The following is a 16,047-nucleotide window of genomic DNA, read 5'->3' as shown; positions in this document are numbered from 1 at the left end:
CAAATCCACATGAACAAAACTTGGCGGTTTTGTTCCACAGTACTGCAGCATCCTTGTTCTGTTGTTTTCACATGCACCTATGACCCCATCATCATTTCAGCTTTCACTATTTTTACTGGGAAGCTTCAATGTAAAATGAGATGAAATCACTGTCATTTGAAGATAATATCGCAAAATACATTTCAATTTAAACTCATTAGAGAAGATGAAGAAGCTACAGTTACATTAGTTATATAACAATAATCCCTCAATAAACACAATTAGGGGTCAAGATCACTAAATGCTGGGTAAATAATATCGTATTTGAAGTTTCTGCCAGAGCAGCACTGAAAGAAAACAAAGCCATGGCGGTAAGTGCAAACAAAGTAAATGCATGTGTGCTGCAGATACGCTGAATTTTAATGGCCACTCTAGTGTAAGTAAAACCCATAGCGCCTGGAGCTGGTTAAATATGAAAAATCATCCAGAGAATGTAATCAACCGCATGGTGAAAAATGCATGGGGTTCACATATTAGAGAGGACACAGTGTACATCTCACCAGAGCACACATTAGCCTGGCCCTGTTATGTTATTTTTCCTCTGAAGGCAACTAGATGCGACAGACATTCTGATGTAATCTAAGCAGATAAAAGGATCTTTAGAGCCGGAGCCTCAGATAAGTCATTTATCATTTTCAGATCATGGCATTCATGTTGCAGCGCATGTATGCAGTCAAAACTCAGCAGCTAATGGAGTGCAACATACAGTATTCAAATCAATACGCAACATATTTACAGGCTTTTCTGCAAAGATAAGTGTGTGTTGCTAGCCTGGAGTACAAAAATAACAAAAGAGTGCCCTGAATGCCTGAGAACAAACATGCTCCAAGAAATGATTATACCAAACAAACCTCAAATGTGTTTTTTGCCTCTATCCCCATGTCTTCTTGGGAGCTCAAGGGGAAGAATAGTTTTTTTTTTTTTACCCCTGCACCACTATGAGAGCACAGTCAAACAACAAACAAATTATGTCTGCTGCAATAAACAAAAAAGAAAAATGGAGTGAGCTCACTCAGATATACATCCAGTACTCTTGCTCTTTAGTCAGTGTTTCAGTCACATGAGGTGGTAGTGATCATTGCACACACCGACTTGCCGTTGTTCTAATTTTCTCATTTGTTACAGCAGCCGATTCAATTAATAGTTTGGTCTTAAAAAAATATAAGAAAACTGGCTGTCACAATTTCCCAGAGCCCAGGGTGATGGATTCAAATGTCTTTTGATCAACCAAAACCCACATATATTCATTTTGCTATCAAAGAACAGCAAATATTCACATTTGAAAACCTAGAAGTAGTGAATGTCTCGCCTCCGCTTACCACATACATTTACTATCTTCGCAAAGGCCAAAGCGGTCAAAATATCCACAAACGTATTTTATTGGTAGGGTTTGAAGAAACTCCACTACGGCTCAGCTTTTCCACTCCACTTTCAAACACCTTTAACGAGGTAAAATAAAAAATTAAACACGGAGCAGCAGCAAGGATATGAGCTGAATAGAAGTATTCTCCTATTATCAGCCAGGCAGCTTAATTTAGTATTATTTGACCTTTAGAGGCTTCCTTACAGCTGTTCCCAGGCAAGAGAAAGAATGAGAGAAAACTCTACAGACATACAAACATACTCCAGTTCTGGATGTCCTGTACTTGAGAATGAATCCTGTAAATGCATATAGGGTTTCTGTTATTAAAAAGAATTGACTAGCATACAACATTCCCTGCAGCCTACTGTACAGATTATGTTGTGAACATGTACTATGGCGAATAGTGCAAACCTCCAACATTTCACCAGCTGGCCTTAAAACTCAACACTTCTGTCACTTTTCAATAGATTTATTTACTTTGAAAGCATACACAGTACATTATTATTGCATTAGATTATGAGACCTGCAGCAGTGCAACAATCATTTCACCTGCACATGGCGGCACAGTAAGTGCATCGCACATGCAGAAAAATCTGCAATTCATTTGAGTTGACATTTGCTGAACGGTAAAGCGGAATTCAGATTATTTCCACTGGGTTGTTCTTACTCCTGCAGCTGGAGCACAGCCCTTCCAAGTCAGCCGCAAACACTGCCTTCCCTCACAACAAAAATGAGCCAGGACAGGGTTAATGAATGTCACACAACAAGGAAAAAACATGTGCGAAAGCTCTGCACCCTGATGCAATGCAATTGATGCAGTTGCAGCCCTCCTGAGAATTGAACTCTGTAGGAGAAAGCTAAATAGAATATTAGACCCAATACACACTGTGTGTCTTGCTTTCTAACCTCCTTCTTACTTTTCAGGGAGTAATTTGTCCTTTTTGTAATCATCAATATTGAGAGCTAAAGAAAAGATCCTTAATGTGACAGTGCATCCCTGCAGCAGCCACTGCCGGGTACTAACTACAATTAAACTTCTATGACATGTTCTGCCAAGTGAGGCACCGCTTTGTGCTTCACATGGCACAGAAGCTTCACGTGTACAAATCTGAGATGAATTACAGATTTGGGAACTGGAGCTCTGCAGCATCGACCAGGATAAAAGCACCTGTGGTAATCCCACTGTGCGCACACGGCAGCATGCTGCAGCCTCACTTCATTAACACGAGTGGAGGCAGAGGAGATCAGCCTCTCCACTGTCTGATGGGAAACATCTGCTCAGTCCAGAAGGTCAGCTCAGGAAGTTTATTATCTAGGTCTGTCAGCCTCATGTAAATATATTTTTCTTCTTAAAGCTGTGAGCGAAGGCAGTTAACAAGACCAACTGGGATAAGATGGGGATAAGATAGCTTCACATTAAATCTGCCTTCTCTCAGAATCAATTTGGTAGACATCATTTTGTGAGGCAAATGTCAAATTTACATACAGGCCTCAAAGGATAAAGACTCTTAAACATGCATCAAGTCTATCAAAAACACCTGAAATAATTGCTACTGCATCTAGTTAGCCTGAGATTAATGATGTTCTGTAAGTTGTTTGTGCACACATAATAGTGCATAATTAGGCCAAAAAGTTAAACACACGGCTGTTCAAATGGGCTAGTTGGGTCCACTGAAGAGTGTGTGATCACCGAGAGAAGATGCTGATTGAAATCAATCGTGCATACAGCAAGATGTTCATGTCACCAACAGAATTACACCAAAAGCAGGACAAAATGTTATATGTGCAGGCTCCAAAATACAAAATTAAAACTATCTCATTCTGTGGCGACTGGGGGGTGAGCTGAACACTCTGTATTTAATTAATTTTGCTGAAGAACTAAAAACAGCATGACTTTGACTTCACATCCCATTTTCCTCCCAAACCCTGCTGCATATAAATATCAGTATGGAACCATGTTGGGCTTCCATAAAGAGGATTAGAGCGAGGGGAGGGGGGGGGGGGGGGGGGGGGCCTAAAAAACATTACAATGCTTTATCTTAGACACTAGAAACTGTGGAAGCACAATGCTACTGTCCAATATGTCTAATAAAACTGTTTTTTAAATGGACAAAAACAGCCTTGTTATTGGAGCATGAATTATGACACGGATGGTTTAGAATGTGCTTCATAAGCCATGGGGTTTCCAAATGTGTTCAACATAATGGACAACGTAAACTTTCAATCCAGAACCTCAAAATTAGAGTGACAAGGTATCCATGCGGCAGCAGAGATAAGGAGGAAGCATGCCCTCACACAAGCAAAGCTTCCAAACGTCTCGTCAAACGTCTATAAATTCAGTGCTCTTGGAGGCCAGGCAGCCTGTGGAGCTACACAGGGAGACGGCTGAAAGGGTTCTTACCCCTTTATCCCCCACTATTTGACCACTCCAATGGAAATCCAATCATCTACTTGACCGAGGGGGGGGACTGGGAGACATCACAAGTCGCAGTGGCCAGCTTGGCAAACCAGCAGAGTCCCATCATCAGAACCCAATTAAAAAAACCCCGGGCAAGGAGGCTCAGCTCTGCACTCATCCCGTGCCAAGTGTGGTGGTGGAGGGGGCTCAACAGGCTTTGCAGCCTCGCATGTAGAAATGGGAAGGCAGCGGTCGCCAACACGCAACCACAGCTGGTAGAGAATGAGATAACGGGATGCGGGGGATGTGGCATGAAGCTAGCGCAGCCCTGCTCTCCCTGCGTCTAACCGGCTATGTGATACCACCACAGTCATGAAAACGAACCGCCGTGACCCACAGAGCTGTGCACAAAGGGAACAAAAACAAAATCCAGCACTTAGCCAAGACTCCCCCAACAAACTCAGCCTTATCGAACAGTGTAATCACCTGGCTGTTTTATCGGGGCTGGCTGCAGCAGTAAGTGACTCACCTCATCACCCTGAAATGCACCAGCAAGGATGTGACAGACATTTTGGGTCAGTAATTTCACATTGTGCTGGGTGGCTGCCTTTAGTAGAACAAGAGAAGACATCAGCATGTTGATTAGGCTAAACCAGCTCCTCATATCTTGGTAATTTCCATATCACTTGTCATTTTTGTGAATAAAAACAGGAAACTGGATAACAACACATTTTCCCTTTAACAGTAGCATGCATGTTTTGGTGTCAAATCCATTAAATATAACCAGATATAAAAACAAACAACACGCTGTTTGTTTTATTCATGTGCCATGTTGCTGAAAGGCCTGCTGGGTAAAAATCAGTATGATCACAGTATGCTGTTGTTGGATTTGAATCCATCATCTGTGCCTATGGAGTCGAATGCAGAACCGGGGACGCGTGTGGCTAAGCTCCAGCCAACAAGATTATCAAATGATCCAATAAACTTTGGACGGCAGTCACAGACATGATCACAACGCGCTAAGCCCGACAGATGAAACACATAGCCGCCTGTGCAGCTTTCCAAACCCCTCTCCGCAGAGACGGGGAGAGCGGGAGCCAGCGTGGAGGAGCAGCATAGGTCAGAGCACATCAATGTGAAGCCAGTGAACGCCCTCGGAGAAAGTAAAGAATCAGAGAGAAATGCTACAGCACAGCAGCAAACTGTAGACCTTATAAAAGATGACAGCCTTGTGAGTTACAGCCTCCTCCTATCAGTAATTACAGTGTAGCCAGACAGTCATAAAATCTAATGCATGGTAAATTATGAGTTGTTACACAGAAACCATTAATTCTGCATGAAAACGGACAACTGGGCAGCACTCCCCTCCCCTGGTTTGCTTCCTCATGCTGCTGTTAAATTGAACAATTTGGTCATTAATTATTCAAAGAGAAGGCCAAGTGAATAACAATAATCCCTCCGAGGGAGTTTGCTCTCTTCACTTGCCCTGGCTCAAGAAGAGGTCAGGGGTCAAGAAGAACAACGCCCCCCCAGAGAGCTGTTGCTGGGTGTGTCAACAGGGGGGCGGTTAAAGTTTAATTATGTATAATAAGTGCAGATAGAGCCCCACAACTGGGGGAAATAACTGATATTGTGATAGCTGTTTGAATTCAATTATCCTCTAAATCAATATATTAATATTGATATTTAACTGTGTTCTTTGTACAGAGACACTTAACCAGAGAACAGATGAACTTTTAGTTTTAGCTGTTACCAAATTAAAAGCTAACTAGCGAGACAGCGAGAGCAGAGGTGCACTAAAAGTACAACGCCGTTGTCCAACGCTCTTTGCCAATAAAAACGATCAAATGTTTGACTGATGATTCGTTAGCGTCAGAGCTCAACAATTCAGGTATTTTACCAACTGTGAACAAACTTAAACCAACTATCGCACCCTATCACTTTGAGTTTAAATGTACAGACCTTGGCATGCAGAGAGCTCATTAACCGCACAACAGACACTGGTTTCTTTTTTGTAGTTTTTCCCGAAATTACCTTTGGCTGGTTACATTTATTGTCCTTACAGCTGACATCTTAAACTTTCAGTCAGTACAGCTTGTTAAAGCAACACTAAATATGCAACCTATAATTAAAACCACGGCTCTTGCGAGTTGAAAATTGCACTTTTTCGAAAAAGACGAAGAAATTAGTGTTCAGCGTTTCCAGTAATAAACACATTTAAAGCGTAATAAACCAGCAAAGCTGAAGCACACTGAACATGACACAAAGCACCAACAGTGTCGAGGCATTTGTCTTGGAGCACATTAGTGACATGCCACAGTATATGTACACACCCGCTAACGTTACAGGACCTGACAGCAGAGAACACGTCCCTCCACGTATATATATATATTTAGCATTTTGTCACTGTCATCCTGTTACTTCAGCAGCACAGCAGCCACCTGGTTGCATGCAGGGAAAGAAAGGGAAATGTGGTGGTGAACACAGCATTAGCATGTACACCCAGAGTACTGTACAGTTGCATTTATTAAAGGAGAATTTCAGCCTTGAGTATCCACATCCTGTGGTGCTCAGTGCGAAGAGGAAGCATTGCAATTTTACTTTTTCTCACTTTCCCCGGTTTTTGAGATTTGCCACAATGGCAGAATGTGTCTAAACCTGAGGGTGTCAATCACAGGTGGTCACATGGGCATATGCACATAGCTCGACTGCCAACTAGTCATGTTGGCGTATCTATGATTGCAGCCGTGACCCTTGCTTCTTGGAGAGATTGCTATCTCTTCCTCCTCTGTGATGGATTCCCCGCATGGCGGTTGAATGTTGATGCACAAACATTTGGAGTGACTGACACTAAATCCTGACGATCAACAGCAGAAATTAAACCAAAGGTGGTCATAGGCAGGAAAAAAGCTAAATTCAACACGCAGTTTCTAAAGGAGACTCTGGCACAACACATGTTCCCTCAGGGCACCAAAATGCCACCACATAACAAACAAGCAGCCCTGACAGATTTTCCCTTGAACTCCTCTTGACGGGAAAAGCAGCAGCAAAAGCGGAAGTGCATTGAAATTGTGAGCGAGTTAATAAGCCGGTTTGTAATACACTTTTCTATTGCGCTCTTTACAAACGCCATTCATCACTGCCACATACAGTTTATCTCATCTGGGAGCGCGATGTTGCACCATAAATCGAATTCCAATCATATCCAGGACAAAAATATGATGTAATTATGGGAACCTGGTCTTGCCTGAGGGCTTCTTGCAGATTCATTTCAGCCAAAAAGGAAATAAGGAAAAAAAAGTCTCCAATTTCCTACTCTGCACTGCAAGAATGCCATCTGATTTAGTGTAGAACATTTGAAAAGATCAATTCTGTGCGTCACATTCGTCCAATAACTCTGACAGGCAGGATGCCTTCACATATAAATCCCACACATGAGAGTTAAATGAGTAAAATCCAGCTTATTAGATGCACCCAGAGGCTTGCTTCCTCTCACAGGATGTCAATAAGATGTAGCTCACAACACAGCAGATGTAAACAGCTTATTTATAGATATAAGGGCTGTGATAAGAAGTGTTTAATAGTGATTTACTACTGCAGCGGCTTTTTAAAGAAAGGGTGAAAGTCATTGATTTTTGGGGAACTTACAGGCACCATGAGGAGGAAATTCTGAGAGGCTCTTTTCACTGCTGCAGCAGTAACTTATTGACCCACAATCGCTCTCATAATCATCCCTGAAAAGACTAACCACTGTGGTATTATGAGGAACTGATAAGCTGCGATCTAAACATCTTTAATTCTGGAAACACTCAGCGTGCTAGTGACATAAAATGACTTCTATCTGTTCACTGCCTGCCAGGAGAGAAATGGAGATTGTACGAGGAAGTCAAACATGCTGAAATCAATTACCATCAGTTAACAACAATTTGGAAATCCAGAATCACCTTCAGTTCACCAAAGCTGACCTCCAAAGGTCATCACCGTCCTCTGAAACCGCCTGAGTGTATGAGGTACCCTTTTCAATATGTCACTTCCTAATTGAGATTAAACCAGCGTCTTTCATGTCACAGGAGATAAATGCAGGACTGTGGGACATTTCTGAAATTAAATGGAACATTTTGACCTCCCCAACCCTCACACACACACACACACACACACACACACACACACACACACACACACACACACACTCTTACAATATCAGTATCTGGTCCTGCGCCAGCACGCAGGCTTAAATGAGAGAATTTGGCAGGACTGCCTGCATTAACGACCCAGGCAGCATTGTAAGGTTGAAAGCCACTGTGGCCACAAAAGAGACGGGCTCGGCTTCTTTAGGAATTACCCCACGACAGGAAAACAGTGTGAAGACGTATTGATGTAACCACTTCAAGCAGCGGAGTAATTCCAAAAAGAGGATCAGTCCTGTAGGAGGGAGACACATTCATGTTTCAAAGCAACAGTCTAAATAAATCTCTGGAAATGGATTTCTGGAGGCTTAGACGTACTGTTCACAGCCGGCAGAGACACTGGCGGTGAATTGTTGTTACGGCCCCTTGCCTACAAGGTAAAATCCCATTGAGCAGCTTGCCACAGAGGGTTACATCCATTTTTACTGTCCCTTTCACTTGCCTTGAGTAGTGCAGCAGCATCTGACGGGCGATAAAGCACAGCATGGCATGGTGACACTCATCCCTTTATGCAATGAAACAGAGAGCTGATGGATTGTACTAGTTCATGTTAAGTGACATGGATTAGCAGCCAGATAAATCATTGTACTTGATATCAGGCTGTAAAGTGCACAGCATCATGAACAGCTGAAATGCTCTCATCCACTTATCTGGATTTATTCTGCCTCTGCCTCGCTCTCCATCTCTTGTTTTCTCTCACACGCGTATTAATGCCACTGACAATCGAGCCACCCTGATCTTTAAATGATGGCATGCACTTAAATCGCCATGTTCAGTCTGTGAATGAGTCCAGGCTAACCTGCTGGACACTCACATGAGGCAGCAGCTCCAAACACCGACCAGCTGAGCAGCACTTCCAGGCGACAACACCAACTAAAATGTACTGAAAGTAAACGGACAAAAACAAGTTTAAAATCCGGCTTTCAGCACCGGACAGCTCCGTAGGGTTTGTTTTTCTTTTTTAAGAGGGGAAAAAAAGAGTATTTTGCCAAAAGGAGCGGGCAGAATGAACTGCCACAGCCAGGGTCAAACAGCGCGTCCACACACCTGGAGGTTATCAACGTTAATTCACTTTCACCCCCAAAAACAGCAGCACAGCACCGAGCGGGCAGTTCGTGCCCAGAAAGCGCACTGGCACGCCAAACACCGGAAAACCGCAGCGTTCCCGAGCACCTACCGGTGTCTTCCTCCGTGTCCCGTCGGTCCAGCTCGTCCTGCACGCCGGGCTCCGTCCGCTGCACGCCGCGCGGGTCCCTCCTCTGCACGGCGCGTCTCGCTGCACGCTCCAGGGGGGGTGGGGTGTGGGGGTGGGGGCGGAGGAGAGGAGCTGTCCAATCAGCGGCCGCCTGACGGGGAGGGATGAGCAGCCAATCGGCCCCGGCCGGGAGCGAGGAAGATGATGCTGCTTTGTTTAAGGGAGATTGACTTTCAAGTAACGGAGAGAGCGCCGGTGCCTGAGTGATCCGATGGCATCTGGGCAAAAATAGACCCAGATCCCAGAAGGGGAGGCAGGGAAGAGAGCCTGTTCTGATCATTACACTGTTTGATTGAAGGTTCACAGTTTTTCAAGGCCATCAGAATTTAATACTCACAGAAAATGCATGGATGATTTGAATAATCATTAGCTGCTGCCCTAAACCACTCCTCCTCTCCATACCTGCTGCCAAATAGTCCCAGTCCATGTGCATCATGTCTGTTTGGTGGAAAATTCCTTCCCTGTTTCCCTGCTCTGCTTCAGGGGTACTAACACAAAGAGTAAGAAGTGGTTTTATGCTTGTATAAGTGAGTTGACAGGAAATGGGAGGCAGGAGAGATGGTCCTGTCCACCCAGGGACACTGCTGTTCCTTAGGGATTAGTCAGACATATCAAGGTCAACAGTGTTATCACACAACAGCCTAAAGCTTCCTAAAATGCTTCTATTTGAGATGATTTCTAATAAAATCGTGGATCACATTTGTCAGACTTAATAGGCACTGAACAGTGGACCATATGACGCAGCTAAACTAACAGCTGTGCAAAGCAGTTCTTTGTAGTGTCCAGAATCACCAGAATAAGATTTGTTCAGTGAATCATTCTATGCTCTGACTGCTCACACCAAACTCTATTTATAATTCTTATCATTTTCAACGTTTCCTCACCAAATATCAGAGATCAATGCAGGTTTTAAGTCTTAAGTTTTAAGACTATCAAGTCTTTTTCAGGGATCTTCAGCTCTGCATTGCTCTCGATCAAGCACCTCGCAGTAAAAAGATGAAAAGAGAAGAGACACTCTCCAGCCATCTGTCTTTTCACATTGCAGGCTCCAACATGCATCGTAAACCGAAATGAGAAATGAATGGATCATTCCAGGAAGTGATTCAGCTCAGTTCGTTCACCCAGAAGATTCACTATTTTTGAACAAATTATTTGTAATTGAGCCAACAATGACCAGGAATTACTTTAAATGCAGCGTTGTGTTAAATGTGTGTCTCTGCGGGCACTCTCCTCTGGTAAAGAAATTGAAATTGCTGATAAAGATATGAGAACTGCATTGTGTTGATGGTAGTCATCCATCCATGTATGTGATCATGGTACATGGTGAAACTGCCACACTTGGACACCATGAACAGTAGTTCATGGTTGGGCCTCAGACCGAAGAAGCTTCAGCTGACCTTTTACAATGCACTCCTACAACACTACTGGACTCACAGTGGAGCTACAATGCAACTCAGCCCCCAACAGTTCAGTCAGAGATTCAGGTGATTCAGGTGCTTGTAGTGGCAAATGTCACCTGCAGCAGAGATGAAGAGCGGGCTGCAGAGGTCTAGTCACCCTTCGGATTCTTTTCATTTTCAAACTCGAGGACATGTGTCTGACGTCACATGGCTCCCCCTGGAGACAATAAAAGCTTTGTGCAACTTTTTTTCACATATACAGCAGAACTCCCCAACACCTGTAAACACACTTTGATGTGTGAAGTTGTTGGCTTTCCCCTTTAAGGATGCATTTTTCCACAGAACAAAGGCTGTGGATTTTCGCCGACACAGGAAGGTGTGTCCTCCGGGCTAGTGTGGACAGAAGGAACATTTGCAGCCAAGAGGAACTCTGTTAATATACGTACAGGCATGTGAAATTGTTTTAAGACAAAACAAAAGTGAACGAGCCCTTTAAGCTTTGGGGATAATTTTTGTATTCACTTTATCATTGAGTGCAGGTTTAACAGACATTATCAAGGTCTCGTCACATGTCCTCTTCTTCTATTATAAAGGGTTGGTTCAATATATTACAGGAATAATGTAAATCCTCATCCTCATTTGTTTATTCCAGTTTCCCCACATGCCCTTTCACCCCTTCACTCACCCAGTCACCCTTGTACATCTCAACAAACTGAAGGAGAAATAATGATTTATCAGTTCATACCTTATCTTTCCCAGTTTTAGAAAAAAACACCACATCCTGAAGCATCAGAGAGGTGGATGGATTAGGATCACATATCAACTGGAGAAGAAGGTGGTGTCGTGCTAATAAAGATTTGAAAGCTAGAGTGTCTAACAATTTAGAGATGGACAGACTGCAGTCCTGAGAGCCACCAAATATCCTAATAAAAGGGCAGTTTCTAATGTTAATCTTAAATATTTTAGACATAATCTCAAAATAGTCCTGCCAAAAATGGTACAACGTCAAGCATGAATAGAACATGTGACCTAAGTTGCTTGGAGATGTATGACATCTGTCACACCCATCCTCTACTCCTGGAAACATTTCAGACAACCAGGCGGTAGAAAAATGAACCCTAGAGAGAGCTTGTATGGATTCTTTTGATGGCCCCTTTCCACCCTCCCTCTGTGGATTTCATGCCCAGCTCCTGCTCCCACACCACCATTACTCTGATCCTGGAACACTCATGGAGTGTTAAGAGCTGGTGGTACATCTTGAAGATCAGTGGAGTCTGTTTAGGGGTGAGTTCAAGAGGATCTTGAGTAGCAGACATACAGGACTGAGAGTGGCTGACTAAGTTGCTTGAAGTCCAAATTCAGTAGAAATATCTGCATAACTGCCTTTGTATGCCTTCATCTTTGTATAGATCTTGAAAACACTTTATGCCTTTGTTATTGCCCCTGCAGAAGAACAGCATCTGTATGTGATGGGGGAGATAAATGGTTCTTCGCTGGAGGTATCCTAGGGGGAACTGATGGTAATATGAAGTGGTGCCTGCATTGATACCAGATCCGAAGGGTGCTGGATTATCTGTAAAGCCAGAGGGGTTGAGCGATAGAGAGGATGTATGTAAAGCTTTCAGAGAGAATGAGATGCAGGACTGTGCCTCTAGTCTACACCATGGTGCGTCTGAAGATCTAAGCCCAGTAGTTACCTTATGAGTTTGTGCTGACCAATAACATGATTGTAAATTAGGTTACATCCTCATTAAATTTACGTTTTTAATTGTGTTTTCATTTTTTCCATAAAAAGGTTTTTACAACCTCATCAATAGTTTTGTATTGGTTCAGATAAACGAGAAAAGGGATATGACGCTTCTTTTTAGAGCATTAATCCTTCCGTTAAGTGACAATGGTAGGCTGCTCCATCTCTGGACATCGACTTTAACCTGTGAATCAAAAGGGAAAAGTTGATGGAGAAGAAAGAGGACATGATTTGTGTTATATTGCTCCATAGGTTGTCTACCTGAATCCAGTGGGGTGAATTTTAAAGAGAACAGCAGGATTCTGAAGTTGAAATCAATGTATAATGACAATTTAAATTCCTCTTCACCCCAGATCACTACCTTAAACTACCTTAAGACCAGTCTATCACTAATGCAGACAGTAGGGGGGATAAAGGGCACCCCTGCCTGGTCTGTTATGTCAATGCCAAACCCACGTTTCTACCTCCATTCCACTCAAACAAACGCCTTCTCTGCGTCCACAGGAGAAATCTCGTCTGGAGTTTTTGAAGAACGTTCTGAATGGAGCGTATTCAACAGTGGGTGCCCATTGAAAAAAAACTTGCCGTTCTTTAAGCTTTGATTATCTATCAGACAACGGGCCATTTACCTCCAACAGCCACAGAACACCATGACTGGATTATGGACGAATCGTCATTTTCATTGTGAAATGTATCACCTTTTTGGGCAGTTTTATTGTCTGCCTATCCAATCTGACTGGCAGTTGTCTGGGTTTGTAATTGCTTGGCAGGGGAATGAGAACGATTAAAAACGTACAAAATTGCATCTCTGTTGGAATGCCAATGAAAGCCTTACAGAGGAAAAATAGTCCAATTAAAAAGATGCCATACAGCATTTCAGGAAAGGATAGTGAATCATTGAACCGGCAACAATACCTCTCCAACTTAAAGGAAGCACTACATTGCAAGCAATGTAGCAAGGCGCACAATGAATTGGTAAAGCCATCAGTTTTCTGACACAAAAGTACAGTTTGTTTGCTTTTTGGCTGGTGTAATTAACATTGCAGTATTTTTTTGCACCCAATTACCCCAATGTGTTTAAGCTGTAACTGAGAAGAGGGAAAAAATCTTGTCAGCTGTGACAAAAGCCACCTAATGGAAAAATCTGTAACTCCTACAGCAGGCCTGTTCTATCAGTGAAAATCAATAGGCCTTTCGCCAAAGAGATCCCAGCTGGTCTGTGTTGTCTAGGTAGGCCATAGATCAAACAAGCCAGCCACACAAAGGGGTCAGAGCTAAGTACCATTCCTGCTCCTGTGTGTCTGTGCACTTACTGATTAAAAAGTCATATATTGTCGAGTTTGTGAAAGCTTTATTTCAACCAGAAGACATAATAGAATGAAATAAGTGAAAACCTCTTTTTATCAGTCACAAAAGGAAGCTGGCAGCCTTTCAATCAAGAAAAACACTGTTTGTAATTAAAGCACATGTTGCAAATTTTGAAAATATAGCCCTGTTTAGATCAGTCAGCAAAAATATAGATATGCATAGTAAGTAACATACAAGAACAAATATCCTCTTTCCATTTCTCTGCACACCAGGTGCATTCAATCAGCATCAAACAAAGCTGGATATTAAACAAAAGAGCAGAAGAGTAATATTAAAACTCAGTACAAAAACATTAGATTCAATCAGAGCAGTTCATCTCTCCATGGACATGCATTTGAAATTACAAGTGGTCAACGCTGCCTGATTAGTAGCTGAGTGGGCTGAATTCAGGAGTTGTCGCTGTCGTCGTCACCGTAGTATCTGTTCCTCTTGATCTGCTCCTCCACCGTCAGGGCGTCATCGTCTGCGTCTGCCCACAGAGAAGTCCCCTCCCCGCCCGTGCTGTAGTCTGTGGCCCCGCTCACATGCTTCCCCCTCATATCTCCCGCTTTATCTGCACTTTCCCTCGCATCCATCCCGAAATCCAAAAGGTCATCCAGCGCCGACATCAGAGGTGTCTCCCTGGCAGATTGACTGAAGATGTCAGATTTGAAATCCGAAAGCAGACTGGAGCTGCTCGTACTTAAGCCCGCGAAAATGTCCTCAAGGAAGCTCGATGTGCTAATCTTTGGCTCGACTGCCTCATTTTTGAAAGTGAACGTTCCCTCGGCTGTGTCTGTGAAGAAATTTGTGTCTGAATAGCAGTCTGTGGCTTCAGTACATTTGGCACCGGCTGGCACAAAAGCATCATCCCTCTGTGCCAATTGCAACACTTCACTTGGCATCCATTTTGATTCTTCACAGTGTTCAGCTTGGAAGAAATCTGTTGCTTTGGTTGTATCTGCGAGGAAGGGTGACTGATTTTTCTTTCCCTCATCCTCAGTAAGCCCTTGAAACAGGATTTCATGTCCAAGCAGTGTCTGGCCGTTATTATTATTGTTGTTATTGTTGGAGTTAGCATTCAGTGTCTGCCCTGCCGTCCCTTCCTCATCTATTAACGTGACCTTTACCGCCTCCCCATTCTTCATGCCATCATTGTTCCCTTTATCTATCTCTTCCTGGCTTTTCTGCTCACCTGCTGCACTCTCTATCTGCCCGTCGTGTCCATTCACTTTCACTTGTTCCACAATTTTCTCCTCTTTCTTCTCTGTCTTTTTCTCGCTCTCCACATCACCGCCATCCTTCCCTTTGCCACATACTTTCTCTTCCACTCCAGCCTGCACTTCAGAGTCCATTTCAGAACCCACTTGTGCCACAGCATCAGAGCCACTGTTTGACTCTTTGGTTTCTTGAGTGTGAGTAACACATGCTGATTCCTCAGCAGCTGCCACGGGGGAGGCCGGGGCCTCTGACTCTGCTGGGTTCTGTTCAGACTTTTTCACTTTCTCTGTCGAGCAGACACCCTCTTGCACCTTGTCATTTTCTTTGGGTCCATTTTGCACTTTAGCTGCAGGGATATCAGTCTCTTTAAATGAGGGCTTGATAGGCTGATCTAGGTGTTCATTTTCCTGAGCTGAATCCTCCTTAGGGGGCCATGATGGCTTGACCAATTTCAGCTCATCCTCGATAGTGAAAGACTTCTTTGGAGAATCTGACTGAGGAGGCCACACAACAGAAATCTTACTTGAACACTTTTTATTTTCATCCACTGATTTGCTTATGTCATTATCCTGAGTAACTAATGTGCTCTGAGCAGTGGAATATCTGGAATCCATGACTTTCTTTTCTGGTGATGGTGATCTGACTTTTGTCTGTTCAGCTGAGTTCTTCTGGTTTTGATTACTCCATAGTTCTTTGTGTGGTTTCTGTCCAAATCCCTCATCATAATTTCCTTTGGATTTGAACAGTTGCTTGTAATGTGGCTTGCAGTACATTTGTCCATGGAGAGAGGCATAGTTGCCAAGACTGTTAAAAAAGAGGAAGACAACAAGAGGTTAAAGTAGTGCAAAGAAAAGCCATAATAATGTTTATGCTTTGGTGAAATACCGTAGTTTCACCTTAGTTTGCCTCTGCAGTGTTCACAGCGAAAGCAGCTTTTATGGAAGTTTTGTTTGTCTGCTATCAGCGATTCCATCGGGTACACCCTCTTCCGACACACCCTGCACAGTTCGGACTCTGGAACTCGAATTTTCTGCAAAAATGGAAGTAACACTTTAATTTATAGGTTCATAATTTCCTTTTAATTTCCTAG

At 43.2% G+C, this 16,047-nt stretch overlaps 1 protein-coding gene across 1 annotated transcript in view; it reads right to left on the bottom strand.

Moving 5' to 3' along the window:
- Positions 1 to 15,625: 15,625 nt before the first annotated feature.
- xirp2a (xin actin binding repeat containing 2a) overlaps positions 15,626 to 16,047 on the bottom strand; it is a 44,316-nt gene continuing 43,894 nt past the window's right edge. The window contains exons 9-10 of the mRNA XM_070855451.1: positions 15,854 to 15,987; positions 15,626 to 15,761 (exon numbers count right to left, since the gene is read on the bottom strand). Coding sequence (XP_070711552.1) covers positions 15,893 to 15,987 — 95 coding nt within the window. The 3' untranslated portion in view covers positions 15,626 to 15,761; positions 15,854 to 15,892. The remainder of the gene's footprint in view (positions 15,762 to 15,853; positions 15,988 to 16,047) is intronic.

Source organism: Pempheris klunzingeri, chromosome 24 (genome assembly GCF_042242105.1).
Source record: "Pempheris klunzingeri isolate RE-2024b chromosome 24, fPemKlu1.hap1, whole genome shotgun sequence".
In the NCBI taxonomy this organism is placed as follows: Eukaryota; Metazoa; Chordata; class Actinopteri; order Acropomatiformes; family Pempheridae; genus Pempheris; species Pempheris klunzingeri.
The sequence above is the reverse complement of the archived record's forward strand: the minus strand, read 5'-3'. Positions and strand labels throughout refer to the sequence as shown.